Below are 23,713 nucleotides of genomic sequence, written 5' to 3' on the forward strand. Positions count from 1 at the left end.
AAGTTTTAAAAACCTGCAAGCCATTCAAAAACTTAAAATTTTTGCGGAACATATAGAACAACTTTGATCAAGCGATTTTTAGTGAGATATTTTTCACTATATTTTTGTGATTTTTTTTTCTTTGCAATAACTAAGCAAGATTTTTTTCTATAAACAACAGAATATATGAGGCTGAAAATCTAAATATCTAAATAACTTTTCTTTCAATCACCTTTTTTTTCAAGAGCAACAGTTCTTCTAGACTTTCCTTTAGTTTTTCTAGTAAAAGATAGCAGACATCCTTAGGAATTTCTCACCTGGAAATACACAAAACCTGGAAATGATTCAAAAATAAAAAAGACTCCTAAACCTTGACCCTTTCCAGTTGAAATTCTTTCTAATCGGAGACCAAATGAAGGCCGGCCAAGAGGTGGCGTAAAGCATATCCTGGCCAAAAATTTCTCTATACCACCCACATAGAAAATGTAATGTAAACAAAGACTCGTTCAAATTTAATAGGCGTATTTATGTATGTGACCCTTATGACATAAGAGGGTATCTAACAGAATTGACTTATTGAACTTTTGGAAGTTTTTTTTTCAAAAGCTGAGGGTGATATGCCATAAGAGCACATACCAATACCAAATAATCCACATTTCAGCGCTATTTCCAGTTATACTAAGTTTAAGAAATTTCTGAGACAACACTGGCTAAGCATGACAAAATAAGAAAAAAACGAAAATATTTACAGTAAGTGAAAGTGAAAAATACAATGTAAATATTTTGATCGAGAGCTCAAAATACAAAAATGAAAAAAAGACCTTAAAAAACAGCCACTAAAATAAATAAAAATCAAACCGTAAAAATAAGCACTAAAATAGAAGTAAGACCATTTCCAAAAAACGGTAAAGGGGGAATCCTTTTTTACCCTTTTTATTTATCCTATAACCATTGCCTGGAAAGGGCCTTACTTTTATTTCAGTGCTGAATTTTACGGTTTAGTTTTTTATTTATTTAAGTAGTTGGTTTTTCAAGGTCTCTTTTTCATTTTATTTGCAGACTCCTTTAAATCTTTACACTGAATTTTCATTTTCAATTACTGAAAATATCCTCGGCTTTTCTTCTTTTTGAGTTTTTTCTTACCTTGTTATTAAAAAAGAAAGGGAGAGAGAAAAAATCAAACAAATATTTCACCGTATAGGACCAGGCGTCTTCAGCGTAGAAATAAAAACAAAAATAACTAACAAACTGGAAACTAAAACTAAGGAACATATATATAAAACTAAAATAGACTTACATAAAATGTATAACGTACAGTTCCTAACACGAATAAACTATTGTAGCTGAAAATTGTATATGTAAGTAATTGTATGTAATATATTTTACTTTAGATTATTTTAGTTTTACATATGTTTTTGTTCAATTTTTTTTTGTTCTCTTGGTTTTCATTTACTGGCCATTTTCATTTACCCGTCTGTCATCTTTATATTCATTTCTTTGTTTTTACCATGGCTGGCCAGTTTGGCTTTAGATCTTCTAGTTAGGTAATTATTCTATTTTTTTATTCAAATAGTTTTATACTCCATTTTGGACCTTTTTTTGCTTTTTTTTGTCACAAGAATTATGGAAAAACATACCATTTGGTTATACCAAATGGTAATGGTATAATTAATTATAATTTGGTAATTATAATCAATAATTACCAAATGGTAATACCAAATTAAACATACCATTTGGTAATGCAAAGCTAAGTTGATATTGCACATTCCAGGCATGTTCGCAAGTTCGCTCTTTGCTAGAGGGGGATACTCATTGGTGTCAACAGAGGGGACATACCCCCTGGAAATTTGGACTATTAAGTAATAATAAGGAAACCAAAGAAAAGAGAGCAGTATAGGGAAAACCATGGAAAAATGTGTTATGCCGTTTTTGGCTGCCTACCAATAGATTGTGACCCTTAATAAGGAAAATATAAGTTCTAATTTGTCACTGAGTGACCCCTTTCCTGTTTTCCCCAGACATTTTTGTTTATGATTTGGTTACAATAACAAAAAGAAAAATCAAATTCTTCATTGTAATGAATGGTCAGAAAATGATGATCCATGTCAATAACGAAAGTATGAGAGCCTAACTACTGATAACATTCAATCAAAGAATCAGCTTTTTATAGTGATCCTAAATGTGTATCTTTTTATTAGTAATGAGTGCAGTTATTAATACACAAGAAAGTTCGTATAATTATCGAAAACACAAGGAAAACAACTTAATAAGGGGAAATTTCGGTTTAAATATGCCATCAACTTTTGCTTGCATTGCAAAAGTACCCATGAGCTGAAATATGAAGCCACTATAATCAAAATGTTTCCCCTGGATGGAATGCTGGGAATCATACATTTTGTGTTTTATTATCATTTTTTTCCAGAAGTGATTGTATTTATCCAGTTGCCACTTTGAAAAAGATTTTATTTTTTACGGTTATGAAGTATAAAGGTGTAAAATAGATTGTTTTTTTTTTGTATTCAAATTGAATTAAAAATATTGAATTAAAAAGTTTTATTTCATTTTCTTAATCTTAGTTTTAATGTTTTAGTTTGGACAAACTACTTTGATAATGTGCTACTTTTTACAAACACCGAGTCTAAAGGCATTAAATATTTTGGTGTTTGATAAACAAGTTCAAAACTGTCGATATTGTTAAAATATATCCCTCCAACGCTTCGGCATTGATCAACAGAATTGAATGCTGGGAGTTTATATTTTAGTTTTTGTAAGTAGGCTATTGTTTGTGTATTTTTTTGTAATTACTGACATTTTTAAACTGTATATACTTTTACTTTAATTGACATACTTTTTCCATTGCCCTTAAAATGATGTTTGTCTCTAAGCTTCATTAAATAGAACATAAGTTTTTTTTCAAATGAAAGTAAGGAGCGGTATTAAAACTTAAAACGAACAGAATGTATTGCTTATATGAGGGGGTTGCTCCTTCCTCAACACCTCGCTCTTCACGCTACAGCTTTTCGGCACTTCAAAAAGTTACTTATTGTTGGAATTAAACGACCTTTTGTTTCAAGAGTCATCTTTAAAAGGATTGGGACAAAATTTAAACTTTAGTGTAAAGAGCAAGGTGTTGAGGAGGGGGCAACACCCCTTAGATACGTATAGTTTCTGTTTGTTTTAAGTTTCAGTGTTGCTCCTTACTTTCAGTTGAAAAATTTGTTTTTTTTTATCTAATTTCTGATTGTTCTTTTAAATACCGCCAGTATATCTGGCCCTGCATCAACGGAAAATTCCCCTCCCCACAGAAATATCCTCTTGACAATTCAATCCTGGCAAGAGTATATTTTGGACAATTACCTTTAACATCTCCACGCGTAAAATCAAATCGGTGAAGAGAAAGCAAGACATATAGACACAAAAAGACACAATAGAAATTTTGTTTAGGAATACTGGCAAATTCACTTAGTGTAGCATTTTCCCTGAAAAGTTCACCCTCTGGAAAATTCCCTCTCCATGGAAAAGTCTACCCGTGCAAAATCCTCCCATCATAAAATTCATCCTCCCCTCCCCACATCTAAAATGCATGCACCCTTCCCAATAACAAATACTATACGTAAACAATGGGCAAATTTTATATCTTAAAAACCTTTCAGCGAGAGGTATTTGTTTCAACATCCCCAGGGGATGTAGCGGTCATTCTTATCTCTAAATATATAAATATTGGGCCTTTCGACTATGCTGAACAAAATTAGCCATCTCAAAATTTTGATCGGGCGATTTTGGGAAAAAAGTGGCGTGGATGGAGCCTAGTTACCCTCCAGTTTTATGGACACTTAAAAAGCGCATTACAACTTTTTATTTCCGTTAGAATGAGCCCTCTCCCCACGTTCTTGGCCCACTGGGTCAATACGATAACCCCGGGGAAAAAGAAAAAACAAATAAACACGCATCCTTGACCTTTCTTCTGGCAAAAATAAGAAAATTCAACATTTTTACACATATGAGCTTCAAACCTCTACATTAGGGTTCTTTGATACAGTGAATCTGATCTCTCTGATATGCTGAATCTGATGGTGTAATTTCCATTAAGATTCCTTGACATTTAGATAGTTCTCCCCCCTCCTTTTTTCACGAATCAGGAATATTTTCTCAGGCTCGTAGCATTTGATGGGTAAGACTAAACTTAATGAAACTTATGTACTTGGAATCAGCATAAGCCAATTCCTTTGGCTATCTATTGGTGTCAAAATTCCATTTTTAAGAGTTTCAGTTATTCGGGTTGCTCTTAACTTACAGTTCGTTACCATGAGCAGTTTGATTACCAATTAAAATTCACACAGAGATCATTGAAATATTGATCGTTACTTTCTGAGTTACCAAAAGTATCAAACAGCTCGTGGTAACGAACTGTAGTAATGAGCAGAACTCTAAGAAACAGAATATTGATACCGATAGTTAGATCAAAAGAATCACATTTTATTGCTGATTTTAAATATATTAAATTACAAAGCAAGTTTGTTTAAATGAAAGCAAAGAGCGACATTAAGACCTAAAATGGACAGAAATTACTTCATATATGAAAAGGGCTTTTCCTCCTCAACGCCCCGTTCTTTACGCCAAAGTTTGACTCTTTCTCTTAGCTCTAATTTATAAAACAGTAAAAAAAAACTTTAGCGCAAAGAGCGGGGAGTTGAGGAGGAAAAGCCCCTTTCGTATATGGAGTAATTTCTGTCCGTTTTAAGTTTTAATGTCACTCCTTACTTTCAGGTAAAAAAAAACTTTTTTTTATTTAATTTCTGAACGTTTTTGAATTAATGCATGTTTTGACTTTGGCTCTCCGCACATAAATAATTAAAACAAAATTTGCATGTTAATTTTTTGGCTAAATGGTTTTCTCTTAGTTTTAATTCGAAGATTTTGAGAAGAAAAGAAGCGGGGGAGGAGGCCTAGCTGCCCTCAATTTTTGATTACTTAAAAAGGCAACTAAAACTTTTAATTTTTTGCGAACGTTTTCATGAGTAAAAAAATATACGTAGCTTACGAATTAACTTACGTAATGAACTTCTGTATTCGTATGTTTTTATTACATACATGAGGGGGTTCAACCCCTCGTCAATACCTCGCTGTTTACACTAAAGCTTAAATTTTGTCCCAATTCCTTAAGAATGACCCCTGAATCACAAAGGCCGTGGAATAAATAGTTGAAATTACTAGAAACATTTTAGCGTAAAGAGCGAGGTATTACGAGGAGGTGAACCCCTCATGCGCGTAATAATTTCTGTTTTGTTTTAAGTTTTAATGCTGCTCCTTACTTTCAGTTGAAAAAACTTCTCATATTTATTTGTTCATTGTTTTATTGAAATAATGCTGGAAAATCCTGCGCCCCCTTCATTGAAATTCTCTTCCCCCCATGTCAAATTCCTCCATAGAAAGATCCTCCCATGTAACCATCCCCCCTCAACTCCCCTCCCCCCCAAACCAAAAATATTCACCTGAAAACGTCTGTACCCTTCCCAATAACCACTACAGTATGTAATCACTGGTCAAAGTTTGTAACTTGCAACCCTTCCCAAAAGGACTGTGGGGGACTAAGTCGTCCCCAAAGACATAATTATTAGGTTTTTCAACTATGGTGAATAAAATGGCTATCTCAGAATTTTGATCTGATGACTTTGGAGAAGAAATGAGCGTGAGAGGGGCCTAGGTACCCTCCAATTTTATTGGTCACTTAAAACAGACGCTAGAACTTTTAGTTTCCGTTACAATGAGCCCTCTTGCGACATTCAAGGACCACTGGGTTGATGCGATTATCCCTGAGAAAAAAAACACGCATCCGTTATTTGTCTTCTGGCAGAAAATGTCAAATTCATCATTTTTGTAGATAGGAGCTTGAAACTTCGACATTAGGGTTCTCTGATACGCTGAATCTGATGGTGTGATTTCGTTAAGATTGGAAGACTTTTATAGGGTGTTTCTCCCTATTTTCTAAAATAAAGCAAATTTTCTCAGGCTCTTAACTTTTGATGGGTGAGACTAAACTTGATGAAACTTATATATTTGAAATCTACATTAAAATATGATTATTTTGATATAACTATCGATACCAAAATTCCATTTTTTAGAGCTTCGGTTACTATTGAGCCGGGTCACTCCTTACTACAGTTCGTTACCACGAACTGTTTGATAATTTTCATCTAGTTTAGTCTCACCCATCAAAAGTTACGGGTTTGAGAAAATTTGTTTTATTTTAGAAAATAAGGGAAATACTCCCTAAAAGTCATGGAATCTTAACAAAAATCTCACCATCAGATTCAGCTTATCAAAAAACCCTATTATATAAGTTTCAAGCTCCTATCTACAAAAACGTGGACTTTTGTGCTTTTTGCCAGAAGACAGATCACGGATGCGTGTTTACGTGTATGCTTTTTATTTTTTTTTTTTTTTTTGCTTTTTCCCAGGGGTGATCGTATCGACCCAGTGGTTCTAGAATGTTGCAAGTGGGCTCGTCGTAACGGAAATTGGATTTTCTAGTGCCCTTTTTAAGTGTCCAAAACAGTTGGAAGGTACCTAGGCCCCCTCCCTTGCATATTTTTCAACAAAGTCACCGAATCAAAATTTTTAGATGGCGATTCTGTCCAACTAAGTCGGAAACCTATAAGTATGTCTTTGGGGGTGACTTAATCCTCCACAGTCCCCGGGGGAGGGCAGATGTGCCATTTAGGTCAAATCTTGGGGTGGGCATGGGGCATTTGAAAGAAATTGAGACTTTTATTATGAATCTAACCTAATTTCAAAGTTTACAATGATTCATAGCAAATAGCGTAATTACTCCAAGGGTCGTCAGGTAATTACGTTCTAATAGGCGTGCAGTTAGTTCAAATCATTTGAACAGAATGGATTATGTTGGACCCCTGAAAAAAAACAAAAAAAAAACAATAAACACGCACCCATGATCGGTTTTCTGGCGAAAAAATACGAAATTCCACATTTTTGTAGATACGAACTTGAAACTTCTACAGATGGGTTCTCTGATACGCTGAATCTGATGGTGTGATTTTCGTTAAGATTCTATGAGCATCTTCCCCTATTTTCCAAATAGGGCAAATTTTCTCAGGCTCGTAACTTTTGATGGGTAAGGCTAGATTTGATGAAACTTATATATTTAAAATCAGCATAAAAATTTGATTCTTTTGATGTATCCATTAGCATAAAAATCTTATTTTTTAGAGTTTCGTTTACTAATGAGTCGGGTCATTTAATTTGTATTATTGTTTATATATGGAGCAGAGCCGTATCTAGGATTTTCGTATCCTTAGTTCGTATCCGTTTTCGATTCTGTATCCGTAGCTACAGTTCGTTAATACGAACTGTTTGATTCATCTCGGTTCGTAGCACTTTTGTTTGTTTTGAGTTTTATGTCAAATGTCAGTTAATTTTTACAATATTTCATTTTTTTCATTAATATGATTCCTTTTGTTTGACTTTCTTTTTTTTAAGGTTTAAATTTGGTTTTAAAAGGTTAAAATTTGGTTTAAATTTGGTTTTTTTAAGGTTTTAATTTTTAATTTTTTTTGGTCTAAATTTGCCAGTACTACTGACCTACGAGTTTCATTCATAATAGTATTAGTACCATGGTCCTATTGTATATTAAAGCTTAAAATGGACATAAATAATTCCGAAATTAGATGATTATATGATTAAAATATATGAAAGACATTGTCCCCTCCGCAGAGCCCCGCTCTTTACGCTAAAGTTTAACTCTTTGTCAAAACTCTATAAAAAACTTTAGTGTAAAGAACAAGGTGTTGCGGAGGGGGCAATCGCTTTCATATACGGAATAATTCCTGTCGTTTTAAGTTTTAATGTCGCTCCTTACTGCAGTTAAAAAAAGATTGTTTTTTTATTTAATTTCTGAAAATTTTTGAATTGATTCACGTCTTGATTTTGGCTCACAGTACATGAATAATTAAAGCCAATTTGCAATTGTTTTTTTGCTAAATGGCTTTCTCATAGTTTTGATCGGACGGTTTTGATAAAAAAGAGGGTGGGGGAGGAGGCCTAGTTCCCTCCAATTTTTGGCTACTTAAAAATGCAAATAGATTTTTTTTTTTACGAACGTTTTTGTTAGTAATAAATATATGTACCTTACGAATTAACTTACGTAGCGAACTTCTATATTTTTATATTTTTGTAACGTATAGGAGGGGTTTGCCCCCTTGTCAATACCTCGCTCTTTATACTAAAGCTTGAATTTTATACCAAATCTTTAAGAATGACCCCTGAATCCCAAAGGCCGTAGAATAAGTAACTGAAATTACTAAAAATTCTCTAGCGTAAAGAGCAAGGTATCTTGGAGGAGACGAACCCCCTTATATACGTAATATTTTTTGTTCGTTTTAAGTTTTAATTTTAATCATTGCCTCCAGGTGAAACAAACATTTTTATTTATTTCCTTATTGTTTTTTTTAAATAATGCTAGAAAATCCTGTGCCCCCTTAATGGAAATTCACTTCCCTCATGATAAATCCCTCCGTGAAAAGATCCTCCCACGTAAACCCCTTACGCAACCCACCTCTACCCCGACGTGAAAAAGTCCCCCTGAAAAAGTCTATACGCTTCAATAACCACTACTATATGTCAACAAAGGTTAAAGTTTGTAACATGCAGCCTCAGATCTGGGGACTGTGGGGGATTAAGTGGTTCCCAATGACATAATTATTAGGTTTTCGACTAAGTTGAACAGAGTGGCTATCTCAAAATGCTGATCCTGTAACTTAAGTGAAAAAATGTGCGTCGGAGGGGGCCTAGCTGCCCTCCTATTCTTTTGGTCACTTAAAAAGTGCACTAGAACTTTTAATTTCCGTTAAAATGAGCCCTCTCGCGACATTCTATGACCAATGGGTTAATGCTATCGTCCCTCGGGGATAAAAGCAAAAACAAAAACCAACAAATAAACACGCATCAGTGATTTGTGTTCTGGCAAAAAAGGCAAAATTCCACTTTTTTGTAGATAGGAGCTTGAAATTTCACGGTAGGGTTCTCTGATACACTGAATCTGATGGTGTGATTTTCACTAAGATACTATTACTTTGAGACGGTGTTTTCCCCTATTTTCTAGTTATTTCTTTTTCTTTTATAAAATTTTTTCACCTGGAAGTAATGAGTAGCATTAAAACTTAAAACGAACATAAAATATTACGCATATAATAGGGGTCGCCTCACTCCACAATTTTATAATTTTCGACGAAAAGCGTTGTTGAATTTAATTATTTTTTTCAATTTATTTTCACTTTTCAACATGCTAACACATGCTTCATAGTGAAATAAACAAAGCAAAAATCTTAAAAAAATAATAGTTTTCACACATAAATAATACCTAATATTGGCTCATTAGAGGGGTGTCTTGTTATCGTTGCCTTGATATTCCCCCAATTTTGTTGTTTCCAAATCATTAATAAACTTCGTAGTGAACGATCAAAGCAACTTGGAAAATAGAAGTTTTCACACATAAATAATACCTAATATGGGCCTGGGGGACAAATATTTCTCATTATCGTTGCTTTGGCACTCTAGATATTCCTCAATTGTCTTACTTTTTACAACTCACTACTAAAGCTTGAACAGCATAAGAAGAATTCAAACATTAAGATTTCCTAATTCGATGTTTGCAAAAGATCCTAAATTATATAATTCTCTTTTATTTTTATTGGTCTAAGACCCGAAGTTCCAGAAAATCCAGGGGCCTTGTAGTAACCTTTAAAGTGAAGTCACTTAGATCATCGTAAACTTAAATTCCTATAATAATTTCGTCTTGACCAAGAACATTCTAACCAGCTTGCTGATAAAATTTAGTTTTATGATTTCACGTTAACTAGTTTTTTTGAATCTCAGGTTTCAAATATAAAACCAACGAATCAGAAAGTTTTACGGTTTTTATTATAGCTCTCTGCTTTTTTGACATAACAGCTCAATGTAAACTCGTATTTCTAATGATTTCTAACAGTTAGTGAAAATGTGGTGGAAGGTGAAGTGCATTAATTAGTCTGATTACATAAATGTTTTGTTTGTGTCGTTTTCAGCGTTCTAGTTTCTTTGTTTGTCTGTGTTCTGGGGTACCAGTTAACCAGTTTACGTTACGAACCAGTACATGTTTACGAAAATTGAGTGGGACAAGGGTTTTTGTTATTTTTTTGTTTTTGAATGAAGAAACAACAATTTCTTTTTTGAAAATTTAGGAGGGCAGTAGAATTAAGCGGGAGGTCATCCGTGTTCCTCCAAGGGGACCCGCTGGGCTATTTTACTTCCCCGAGTTTTGAGAAATGTCGTTTTGTGAATTCTCATTAAAAAATGAAAAGAATCCTCTCCCTCCCCACCTGGATAATGAAAAATACCTTTTCTGTTAGTTCATTTAAAAAATAGAAACAAATTCCTGCCCTCCTGTCTTGACTCCCTTAATTTTGGAAAAAAATGTAGGGATAGGATTACCCCTCTGCCTCCATGGGTGCCTAACAGATTACGTTGCTCCCCTATATTTTGAAAAATACTTTTGGCATGGAATTTTAATTGAGAAAATTGAAATAATACCCCCTTTATTTTGGAAAATAACTTTTTAGATCTTTACTAAAAAGAATGTAAAATATTCCTTGCCCCCCTCCACATTTTTTTTGCATTGGTGCAAACTCTTTGTGTTTACTGCACACTTATAAGTAATTAAAACAAATTATCATGGACCAATCAATCTAGGATGCTGGTTCAATAGTAACTTGAAATCAGACATCCGAAACTGGGAGATATTATATACCAGAAAAAGCATTAGGTCAGATTTCTTAGAGACAGCGGGTACAGAGTCGTAGACAGGGTTTTCAGCACCGGGGGACGATGCTGATTTTCGCCTTCTCCCCAGACGATCATAGTATTGACGAAAAAATCACTTTGGCGCTCCCTCGGAGGATGCGTCTGGGGACAGTCTTCCCCTTTGTCTCCCTTAGCTGCACCACTATGGAGGTACAATAAAAATTAGTGAGTCGAATCAAGGTTGAATATGCAGGAATTTATGTTGTAAAATGTTTAACGAATATGTTCTGTAATTTAGACTAAAGTATATGAAATATTAAACAGCACTATATGCATTGTTTTATAAAATCTAAATGATAAAATCATGCATATGAAAGCCGTATGTCTGACTCGTAAAAATGTAACAAATAAGAATATAAATACATTTTTATGCGTCTGTTGATTTTTCTTTTGTAACCGCCCCCCTCCCGTCAAAAAAAAATCCTGGATACGGCCTTGCTCCATATATAAACAATAATACAATTTAAATAATAAAATTTTAAGTTTAATTTTTTCAATTAGTTCAACTCGTCTTGATATTTATGTTATTTACAGTTTGTCAAATAGCAAGATAGAATTAAAATTAGAAACTGGTCAGGCACTTACACAGTTTTCTTAAGGTAGCAATACTAAAAAATAAATAAATGATAATATCAACAAAAGGTGCACAGAGGTTTGGAGAAATCTAGGATTCCTGATGAGCATGGGCCCCGAATCCTCTCTCGTCTCTCCTGCGAATGCCCTTGAACCTAATCGATATTGGAAAGTAAAAAGAATTAATTTAGCCTTCTTAAATAATAGAGATTTCGACAAAATGAGTAAACTGCATTAAGCCTATACGCAGGAATGGAGGAAGTACTCAGGGGAGGGGTCTCGAGAGTGGAACCTCCACTGAATTTTCTTGCACTTATTATTCAAATTATCCAAAAAACTATTTAGCCCCACCCCCAAGCAAATTAACTGTGTACGTGCCAGGCAGCAATTTCTGTCAATGAATGTTGAGTACCGATTTTGATTAATGAAAGTAATAATTGAAAATGTGTGTTTCTTATTTTGAATTAATTCAGTTTCTTATTATTAGAATTAATTTAGCCTTCTTAAATAATAGAGATTTCGACAAAATGAGTAAACTGCATTAAGCCTATACGCTTTTGTATAGTATGTATTTGTGTAGTATGTATAGTATGTATTTGTATAGTATGTATGTATATAGTATTTGTATGAGTAACAGCATTAAGCCTATATTAAGCTTTTTAATTAATTTAGTTTCTTATTATTAGAATTAATTTAGCCTTCTTAAATAATAGAGATTTCGACAAAATGAGTAAACTGCATTAAGCCTATACGCAGGAATGGAGGAAGTACTCAGGGGAGGGGTCTCGAGAGTGGAACCTCCACTGAATTTTCTTGCACTTATTATTCTATACTTATTATTCTAAAACTATTTAGCCCCCACCCCCAAGCAAATTAACTGTGTACGTGCCAGGCAGCAATTTCTGTCAATGAATGTTGAGTACCGATTTTGATTAATGAAAGTATTAATTGAAAATGTGTGTTTCTTATTTTGATATCAAAATATGCCATGAATAAACAGTAATAATTCATAAGAATAAAAAACTAAATTCAAACATAAAAATATTCTGCGAATATACAATAATAAAAAAGAACTAAATTCAAAGTCAAAAATATTCCAATAATCTATATCAAGATTGACCATTTTAGTTTATACTAATTAAAATCAACTTTTTTTTTTTCAATAATTTCAGAATCACGCATGAAAAGGTTCATTATCCCAGTAGACCGATAAAATTTACATTCCTTATCAGATATTGCTACACAATTTATCTTTTTAGAAACCTCATAATGGTTAATAATATGGGCTATCTAGAAAGATTCTTTTTAGCTTTAGCATATTGACCTCCGCGACATTACTCTTAGTGGGAGCCTGTATCTTCTTTTTTTTTCTGTTTTCTGAGTTGACATGAGTTTCTAAGATTCAGACTCTTCTCGGACTGCTATGTAATAATGTTGGGGTGATTTTCAATTTTTTTGGAAAAACTGAGATAATGAATGGAATAATTTTGGTAAGTTTTAGTTTCTGTGCTTGTTAGTATTTAGATAAGTGTTTCAACAATAACGAGTAGATGGGTGTGGAGGCGATTACCCTTTTGCCTTGAGGGACACATAATTGATTCTGTTGCTCTCCCATATTAAAAAAAAATGCTTTCTTGGTGGAAACAAGATCACCTTACCGGTAAGGCAGCATTCAGGGGGTTACCAGGTTTCACCCCTCCCCTACCCCCCCCCCCCCCCCCCCAAAGAAAAGCATGGGAACCATTTGTTAATACATTTTTGAAAGTTTTTATGTAGAACTTAGTTCGAAAAATTCCCCCCTCCGAATAAAATCCTGAATATGGCCTTACTTACGAGACAGGCGCACACGCAAGTTTTACTGAATCCCAAGTTCTACTGAATTTTTGGGCATTTCTTATTCAAATGTGTTTTATTATTATAACCTCCCCTCCGAAAAAATTGTATATACGTGCCTGTTACCAGTAGTAACTACGTAGCTACCAGAAACAAGGATGCATTATTACCTACAAAAATTCTTTATAGCTTTAGCATGTTGACCTCCAGAACATCAGTCACGGCGGGAACCCGTATCTATTTTTTTCCCCTATTTACTAAATACAAATAAGTTTCTAGGATACAGTCTGTATTTGAATTGAATTGCCATGTGATAACGAGTAGTGTCGTTTGGGGGGGGGGGGGCAAGAAAGGGTTAGTCGCGTCTCAATAATTAAGAGAGCCAAAATTATTATAAAGTCCATGCGCCTTGACTCTCCAGATGTAGACCCCTCTCCCCCCAATAAAAATGCTGGAGCTACACCCCTGATGAATTCGGTGGGAGATTTTGCCATGTTTTTTTTATTATTGTTTTTAAACTGAGACGATGACTTGAATAATTTTGGTAAGTTTCGGTTTTTAGTACAGGTGCACTTACTTGTACTACGTGGACCTTACCTCAACAGGACTTACTAGGTAACCACAAGAAACAAGGATACATTACTACATTGACGTAGATCCACGAAGAGTTTGGGAGGGGGCAAAATGTATGTTTCAATATCTGGGGGGAAGGGGTATTTTGAGTATTTTTACGATTTTTGATGAACATACCAAAAAGGTGTTTTCGAAATCTAGGGGAGAAAAATTCTAGGGGTCAAAGCCATCCCCTACCCCTTCCCCCAATCGACGCTATTGTATTACACTTTAGAAAGATTTTTTTAGCTTTAGTATGGCAACATCAGCTGTGGCGAGAATTTTCGCGTTCTTTTTTTGTCCTTTTTTTCAATTAAGATATTAATGGGAACCTGAGTCTTTTTTAAAAATTAACTTTAGTTCGAAAGAATCAGATGTATTAGAAAGGTTATGTGATAACATTGAGATGCCCCCCCCCCCTCCCAAAAAAAAAAACAACAACAAAATAACGGAATAATTATAGTAATACTGGCGATATAGTAAGACAGACCTACATCTATCTAGATAGATAAGGGCTTGGCTGTATACAAGGCCGTATCCAGGGGGGGGGGATTTGATCGGGTTTGAACTCTCCTCTCAGAAAACATTTTTATCCAACTCGTAGAAACTTAACGCAAATGCATATAGACGAATTTTGATTCGCTGATTTTTTTTGTAAATCCCCCTCCCCTAAAAAAATAACCCCTCGCGAACGAAAATTCCAGATATGCCCTTGCATATACGTGTATTTCATTACTGCCCTTCCCCCTCTCAACGAGAAAGAAGTCCTGCGCTCTACCTATTACCTATAACAACATAACTACCAAAGACAAGGATTCATTACTATCTTAGAAGATTCCTTTCAGGCTTAGCATATTGACCTCTACGATATCCGTCTCGGTTGGAGCCCGTATCTAATTTTTTATTCCATTTTCTAAATAGACACAAGTTTCTAAGATTCAGAAATCAGACTGTCTTTGGAAAGCAATGTGATAATGTTGGGGTGATTTTACCAATTTTTGGGGGAGAAATATGAGAGAATGAATGGAATAATTTTGGTGAGTTTTATTTTCTAAGTTAAATTTTTATCCGAATAGGCATGGGAACAGATGGAAATACCAATACACATGCTATTCCGGGGGGGGTGTCAATTCATAAATTTAGAGGAGGGGGATCAAAGTTTTCCCCTTTTTCATAAAGGTACCAAACAATGTATAATTTAAAAACCAGGAGGGGCAAGGCAACATATAAAAAATAAGAATACCAAATAAAATAATTCTTTCAAAACTTCTATAGGCAATTCAGGTTATATTTTGACAGCTACTGGATAATGTTGGGGTAGTTTTGCCAATTTCTCGGGAAAAAATCTGAGAGGACGAATGGACTAATTTTGATGAGTTTTTCCTTCAAAGTTCAATTTTATCCACACAGGCGCGGGAACAGGTGGACATACTAAACGACGTGCTATTCTAAGGGTTTCAATTTAAAAAAAATGGAGGAGGGGGACCAAGATTTTTCCTTTTTTATGAAGGTGCCAAAGTAATATATTTTTTTAATCTAGGAGGTGAAGGGGGCATTTAAAAAAATAAAATACCTAATAAATAATTCTTTCAAAATTTCTATAGACAAATCAGGCTATATTTTGGCAACTATTTGATAATGTTAGGGTGGTTTTGCAAATTTTATAGGTAAAAAAAAACCAACAATAAATAGATTAAGGGTAAAATTTATACTTTAAAACATAACATTTTTTGTTTCACCAAATATTTTCAAAATGTTGAATATGTTATCAAACTACTGAATATTTCCACAATATAAATTTAAGGGAAAACATAAATTTAAGGTTTTGCACTATCTTGTACAATATATACATACATAATAACATAATAATATATATAACATATATAATAACATACATAACATCTAACATACATATATAATATTTTTTGAATATACAATATATAACATACATACGTTTGTCCAACTCGTAAAAACGTAACAAAAAGGAGCATAAACAAATCTTAAATGAGTTTTTTAAATTTTTTTTTGTATACCCCCCCCTGATAAACAACTTTGTCACCCCCTAAAAAATCCTGGATGATGTAACCTTAGTCATAAATGTCATATATCCTAAGCAGGAGTGCCAATTGGGGGGAGGGGCAATTATCTCTTTTATTTGAAATTTTTTTTATACAAATTAGAAAAAAGCAACAATAAATACTCCCCGAACATTTTCCCGAAGGATTAGGCCAACCTTTGTGCTGTGAAAGTATTAACTGTGTCTTTTTGTTTCAAATTCTTAAATATTCCCGGTGATTATTTTAAGTAATCTGTATTAGCAAAGAATCCCTCTTATTCTCTTTATGTATGCGTATTTTTGTGTATTTTTTCCATGGTAGGTTATTTTAGTGGCATTAACTAGAAAGGGTAGGCTGTTCTACACCTGGCAGCTGATTTGGTTAGCCAAGCACATTATTTTAGACCTAAACAAGACCTTTTTTTATCGCTTTCCAAGAGGAAGTGCGTACAATCTTTTCCAAGAATCCCAGAAGCGGTCATCTTACCTAATTATAAATTTCTCAGAACACAAAATTCTATGTTTGGCACCCCTTCTTGATTTAATAGTCCTAGGTGGATTCATATTTCAAAACAACATTTTTAGTCTTGTCAACCATTAAATATGTTGAAATAAGAAACCACAGCGCTATAGTATTTAGATGAAAGATTTTAGGTTAAGGGGTTTCCCCGTTTTTGGATTGCAGTTCTAGAAGAATGGACCAAGCAAGAATATTAGACAAAGGGGGGTGGAAAATTAATAGAACCAAAAATGTGTTGATTGACCTTGAAGCTTGGATGGATCTCTTTACTTTTAATCATTTTTATTTACATTTTTTTCTACCTCTGTTTACTGGGAATATTCTCTGTATTTTAATAGGGGATAGCTTTAGATTTATTTTGGCTATATTCATTGTGCCGCAAGGGTGCTGGCAGAAAATTTTCCAGGGGGGGGGTAGATACCAAAATAGCAGTGGTGGTTGGGTGACCGTTTAGGTGGTTTAGGGCAGAACGAAAAGGCTAGGGCACTAGGGCTTTACCGTGAAGAGGACGAATTTGCTATCAATTTAAAATTCTGAGAAGCTAATTGATTTAGAAGTATCAATAACTATATTTTAGGTTTTCAGGTTGCAAAAGAAGTAATTCCACACGGTGGCACTACTGGATTCAACCAAGTTGATTCGCTTTGTTTATAATGAAATTAGGCTATGTTTGGTGATCTGTAATTCCGTATCAGCTATGATGAAGGGGGCTGAGTCATTGTTTAGGTGGGGGCAGGGTAGATTCCTACAAAAGTACATTTTAATGGACAAACTGCTTACTCTTCCTGATGCTTCAGGTAAATGTTGAAAGAGTTAAGGGGAGTAGGAATTAATAGAAATGTTTCTCTATATGGCTAAAATTTTACATTCCCATATCTAAAAGCACAGAGGAGAAAAGGGCAAGGCAGGTCATCATCAGCCCCGCCAGTAAATTTTTTGGGTGGCAAATACTGCTAGAAACTTAGTTTTCGGTAATTTTAAATGGCAATATTTTTCTTTCTCTATTTGTATGAAGTACTTCAGCCTATTTAAACGAATGTACGTAATGTATGTATCGATAAGAAAATCCTATTATGGAGGTTTTGATGGCTTTAGTTATGCAGAAGATCAAAACTCCACCCATACAAACAAATTTCCATCCATGCAAACAATAATACTCCTCTTCTTCCAACCGAAATTCTTTAGCAGTAAGTTTAACAGGACTTTTCACCAAAATTACTATTCATCGCCAATTTTTTAAGTATATTCAAATTTTATCCAAAATTGAAATTGCAAGTTTAAACGTAGCATGGTACTAATCAACGTACAATTATTGATTTATATATTTTAAAAGCAATTAATCGGGGATTTAAGGGACTGGTACCTCAAATTATATCTTGGTTAGGCCTGGGTATGATTTGGAAAACAATAAAAAAAATATTTAAAAAATAAGAGCTTTTCAACTAAAAGCAAGGAATAGACTTGGAAACTATTTGAACAGAATATTCTTTGTATGAAGGGGGTTGTCTGCTCCTTAGCTTCCTACTCTTTACTGTGAATTTTTTTTCCAAATTAAAAAAAAAATGGAAAAAAAGACTTTTTAAACACCAAACAGCTTTTGTTTAATGAACGAAGTGTTGAGGAAGGGACAGTCCCATTTACTTACAGATCAATTTATGTTTATTTTAAGTTTTGAACTTGTTCCTTACTTTCGTTGAAAAACCTTTTCTATTTGTTTAATTACATTTCATGAAACTGTAAAGTTTTTTGAATAGCACAGAAAAACTTTGAATGTTTCAATGGCCTCTATTTGTATTGCAATGGATAATCAAACAATTCTTTGTAACAAACTGTAAGTAAGTAGCGACCCGGCTCAATAGTAACCGAAGATCTAAAAGACGAAATTTTGATACCAATAGATGTATCAAAAGAATTGGCTTATTATGCTGATTCCAAATACAAAAGTTTCATTAAGTTTAGTCTTACCCATCAAAAGCTGCGATCCTGATAAAATTTGCCTGATTTTTGAAAAAGGGGGGAAACACCCCTTAGAAGTCATACAATTTTAGTGAAAAACGCATCGTCAGATTCAGCGCATCAAAGAATCCTACTGTAGAGGTTTCAAGCTCATATCGGTAGAAATTTGGAATTTTGTAATTTTTGCCAGAAGAAAGATCACGAATGCATGTTTATCTGGGTTTTTTCCCATGGGTGATGGTATCGATCCAGTGGACCTAGAACATCAGGAAATTGTTCATTCTTAGTTCTAGTGCCCTTTTTAAGTGACTATGAAATCGGAGGGCAACTAGAACCCCTCCCACGCTACTTGTTTTTCAAAAATCATCCGGTCAACATTTTGACATAGCTTTTTTTCAGCATTGTTGAAAGGCCCAACTATGAGAGAGAGAGAGAGAGAGAGAGAGAGAGAGAGAGAGAGAGAGAGAGAGAGAGAGAGAGAGAGAGAGAGAGAGAGAGAGAGAGAGAGAGAGAGAGAGAGAGAGAGAGAGAAAAAGAGAGAGAGAGAGAGAGAGAGAGAGAGAGAGAGAGAGAGAGAGAGAGAGAGAGAGAGAAGTCTATTATCAAATACAAGACAATACTAAATATAATTCAAAATTGAATCACAATACACTTATTCCCCCTCGAAAGGCTCCATGGCCAGGGGTACAATGTTTCTGGGCATAAAGATGACCCCCTAAAGCCCCGGGAGAACGATTTTAAGTTATAAAATTTCCCCACTGTTTTATTTTTTATTGGGAAGTATGCATATATTTTGTTGGGCGAGAGGGTATATTTTTCAGGGGAAATTTTACACTGGGCAAATTTGCTAGAATTCCTATACGAAATTTCATATCTTGCTTTCTCTTTACCCATTCAGTTTTACGCGTGGAAATGTTAAGGGCAATTTTCCGGGGTACATTATCGGCAGAATTGAATTATCCAGAGGATATTTCTATGGTGAGAGGGATTTTTTCATGGAGGTGGAGCCAGGTATCCTGGCGTTATTTAAAGAACGATCATAGAGTTAACCAAAAAACGAATTTGTTCAACTGAAAGTAAGGAGCAACATTAAAATTAAAACGAACATAAATTATTGCGTATATGAGGTGATTGCACCCTCCTCAACACCTCGCTGTCTAGACTAAAGTTCAAATTTTGTCAAAATTCTTTTAAAATGACTCCTGAAACACAAGGATCTTTTAATTAGAAGAATCGGTAACTTTTTTTTAAAAGTGCCGAAAAACTGTAGCGTGAAGAGCAAAGTTTTGAGAAGGGGGCAAACCCCCACCAAATACGTAATACTTTCTGGTCTTTTTAAGTTTTACTGTTGCTCCTTATTTTCAGTTAAAAAAAAAAATTAATTTTTTTTTTATTTCATGATACTTAGAGACAAATTTTTATAAAGGCAATGGAAAAAGTATGGCAATTAAAGTAAAAGTATATAAAAATGAAAAAGTAAGTAATTACAAAAAATACACAAAAAAACAACAGCCTAATTACGTAATCTAAGATATAAACTCCCAGCATTCAGTTCTGTTGAGAAATGCCGAGGCGTTGGACGGATATTATTTAACAAAATTGACAGTTGTGAACTTGTTTATCAAACACCAAAAATATTTAATGCCTTTAGATTCAGTGTTTTTAGAAAGTAAAGCATAGCAAAAGTAGTTTGTTCAAATAAATATTAATACTAAGATTAAGAAAATCAGGTAAAAATTTGTAATTCAGTATTTTTAAATTAAGTTTGAATACCAAAGACCAATATATTTGACACCTTTATACTTCATAGCTGTAAAAAATTAAATCTTTTTCAAAGTGACAACTAGATAAATGCAATCTGGAAAAAAAATGATAATAAAACACAAGAAACGTGTCCTTTCAGGGGGAAAGCACAGAAGTTCCCAGCATTCCCTTCAGGGGAAACATGTGGCTTCATATATCAGTGGGTACTCTTGCAATGCAAGCAAAAGTTGACGGTATATTTTTACCGAAATTGCCCCTTATTAAGTTGTTTTCCTTGTGTTTTCTATAATTATGCGAAGTTTCTTGTGTACTAAAAGCTGCACTAATTACTAATAAACAAATACATATGTAGTATCACCATAAAAAACCTGATTCTTTGATTTAATTATTATCAGTAGTTAAGCTCTTATACTTTTGTCATTGACCAGGATCGTTATTTACTTACCATTCATTACTATGAAAAATTCGAGTTTTTTTGTTGCTCCGACCAAATCATGTAGAAAAATGTTTGTTGAGAACTCGAAAGGGGTCCCTCAGTCACAAATTAGAACTTTTATTTTCTGATTAATGGTCAAAATCTATTGGCAGGCAGCCAATAGTGGGGCATTCTCTTCTTCCAAGCTTCCTTGTTTTTATTTTCAAATGCCTTAAATCTTGATTCTGATTGGTCAATTACAAGTCCCAGGCTTTAAAAAAACAATTATTCAACTCAACAAATTACAAGCGAAAAATATCAAATACTGGGTTAAAGTCGTGTGTAGTTTTACCACTAAGGGTGATAGTAATGGCTCGGCCATTAGGTTTCAGAAATACATACAAATAAATCATATTATATTTATTACTCATAAATATTACATATTATATTTATTATATACCTATTATGTTATGTACATATAATATAATATATACATATTATATATATATATATATATAATATATATATAATATATATAGTAATAGACGGAGGGACTGAATATACAGTAGTGAAAATTCTTTCTATTTCCGAAAAGGCTTAAACGTAGGCTCACATAGCTACATTTTCCTGTATGTTTTTCGTCTTCTTTTTTGGCAGTCTCGTATGTCTCGACGGCCTTAAGGCTGTGTTGTTTTTCTGTTATTTCATCTAATCCGTTGAAAAACTCAACTGCTAAAAATAACAAACTGGCTTTTTACCTATTCCTTTGTCCCTAGTTGTACCGTGGAGTGAACTGGAGTGAATATCTGGAGTGAACTGGTTTTCAAATTGAAAACAGTGTTTCTTCTCTTTTCAGTATCTACTCGCTGTTTTGCAAGATATAAATGGCTGATTTTTCGCTTTGATCTGTCGATTTCTTTTTGTTTCGTATCAGGCTGTAATTTATGGTACTTCAACTCACTCTACTGTTGTTGCTTTTATGTCTTAATGTTTTTTCTTCTTCTTATGTTTTCTATTTACGCCCCGTCATTTTCATTTTACTGAAGACTCATATGAAGTCTTCATATGTCATACATAATTATTTTGTCATACAAATGTCATACAAATATTCTTATGTCATACATAAGACTAATATCATTTTATATGAAGACTCTCAGTTTAACAGCTAGGTAAATAAAACTTTAAATTTATGAGTCCAGGATTTTAGCTTCAGTTGTGCTCCTTATGGTACATACACATAGTTTCTTTTTGATCACGAAAGTAAACTGGCAAACAATTATAATGTATGCCTGTAAACAGTGTTGCCACTAGGGTCAGTTTAAGAGCCGCCCCTGACCGAGTGGGTTGGTGCGCTGGATTTGGGATCCTTTGTCTGAGAGGACGCGGGTTCGAATCCCAGTGTACCCAATTCATCAGTTTGGGACGGAGGTCAGTGGCGTGACCCTGTAAGCATAGCCAGAGTCGACCCAGCTCTAAATGGGTACCTGGAGAAATCTGGGGAAGGTAAGCAGGAAGGGTGTGCGAAAGCACAGGTTGGCTGGCCCCCAACCCCCCATTTTACTTTCTGGCTAAAGGGCCAAGAAACGGAGATCAGCACCGCCGGTACGAACTGTTAAGTCTAATGCTGTATCCTTCACCTTTTTTTACCGTCAGTTCCTAAAGTGCTACAATTACCAAATTTGTGTGCTATAAAGCGATTTTTGTTGCTTTAGACAAAAATTGAATGTAAATTCAGCACTAATATACCTTTACCAAAATATACCTTTCGTGTCAGTTTAATAACTCAGAGTGTATACTACAGTGCTAAAAATAATAAAGTAGTGCTACAATAGCACTTTTGTGCTAGTGGTGGCAACCCTGCCAATAAATCATTTTTCAAGAATAGACTGCAGGGTCACAAGTTGCAGCCCTGTTCTCTGCTTGAGCCAAAACAAAATGGGTGCGTACCAGAAGCCAATTATAATTAATTATATGTTGTAACCTTCATCCTAAAATGGGTCAAACCTGTATTTATATGGTCAGTAAAAGAGGCTAATATTTTGGTTTTATCTGCATTTATCATACAAAGAAAATAGCAATTTTATAATAATTTGAAACTCAAATAATTTTAAATTGGTGATTATAGTTTAGGCCAATCGTTTTCTTGAAGACACAATAATAAAGGCCTTAGCTGATGTAGTAGACAGAGAACATAGACGTGAAAACGATAAGCCGGCCTTTACGGAAAAGGTAGGGTTTACTTGGTTATTGTCGTTAATTTGTGAAGTCAAATTAACTGCCTCAAGAAAAAAAACTTTAAACGACCAGCCATTGAAAATACTATCAAGTAGAAGCACCAATTCTAGAAAATGTAAGGAGGAGGGGGATTTTTCTCAAGTTTTTTGAAGAAAGATGCAAAATACTCTAACGTAGGGAATAAACTTTTTTAAAAGTCTAGTGTAGGAATTTTTTTTTATTTCCATTTTTAAAATAAAATACAACAAAATTTACCGTCAAAATTTTAAAAGGGCAATAGTCCCCGCTTCCCTATGATTGGTGCCCCGTTATCAAACTCAGCTTGTTATAATTTGTTTAAATGTGCATAGAAATTATCACTACAAATCTAGTAATCAAATTATTTGGTTTGTTGGTCGAACTCCAAAGTTATAAAATTAACTGTTGGTCTGTAAAGTATGTAGAAAATCAATGTAATAAGTAGTGGAGTCATAGGCACTATAGAAAATACACCCTTATTTGAGCACTAAAGGTATTCGACGCTTACATGATTTGCATAATCGGTTTACCTAGCAACTAGATCCGGTGAAAGACCTACATATTCCTGTCTGGGCGTGATTAACAGGATGAATTAAATCGTTTTATTTGATTCCAGATTGGACCAATAGAATTTATGAAACAGTATTGAACTTTATTTAACAGCATCTATATTATGTGCATAGTGTAACCGCTTGTATAATCATATTCATGGGAATAATGTGCTTATATCAACAGTTTTTTTTTAGAGGGAACTTAAGATCATCCATGTTCCAACCTCGAAGGTGCCCACTGCCCCCCTCCGACTTTGTACCCCCCCCCCACCCCTTTTATTTTTTAACTCTTATTTATTTTTTAATTAGTAGCCTTTTCAACCTTTTTTCATGTCTTGAAAGAAAAT

At 34.1% G+C, this 23,713-nt stretch overlaps 1 protein-coding gene across 4 annotated transcripts in view; it reads left to right on the forward strand.

Moving 5' to 3' along the window:
- Nucleotides 1–23,713, forward strand: part of LOC136040389 (BTB/POZ domain-containing protein 6-like) — a 396,184-nt gene that overhangs the window by 6,967 nt on the left and 365,504 nt on the right. The window contains exon 1 of one of the 4 annotated variants that reach the window (XM_065724660.1): nt 9,952–10,003. The exons of 1 other annotated variant lie outside the window; for it this stretch is intronic. In XM_065724660.1, coding sequence (XP_065580732.1) covers nt 9,992–10,003 — 12 coding nt within the window. In that variant the 5' untranslated portion in view covers nt 9,952–9,991. Of the gene's footprint in view, nt 1–9,951; nt 10,004–12,706; nt 12,897–14,827; nt 14,889–23,713 lie in introns of those variants that run through there. 2 more of the 4 variants (XM_065724658.1, XM_065724659.1) reach the window with 2 other exon arrangements.

Source organism: Artemia franciscana, chromosome 20 (genome assembly GCF_032884065.1).
Source record: "Artemia franciscana chromosome 20, ASM3288406v1, whole genome shotgun sequence".
Taxonomy (NCBI): domain Eukaryota; kingdom Metazoa; phylum Arthropoda; class Branchiopoda; order Anostraca; family Artemiidae; genus Artemia; species Artemia franciscana.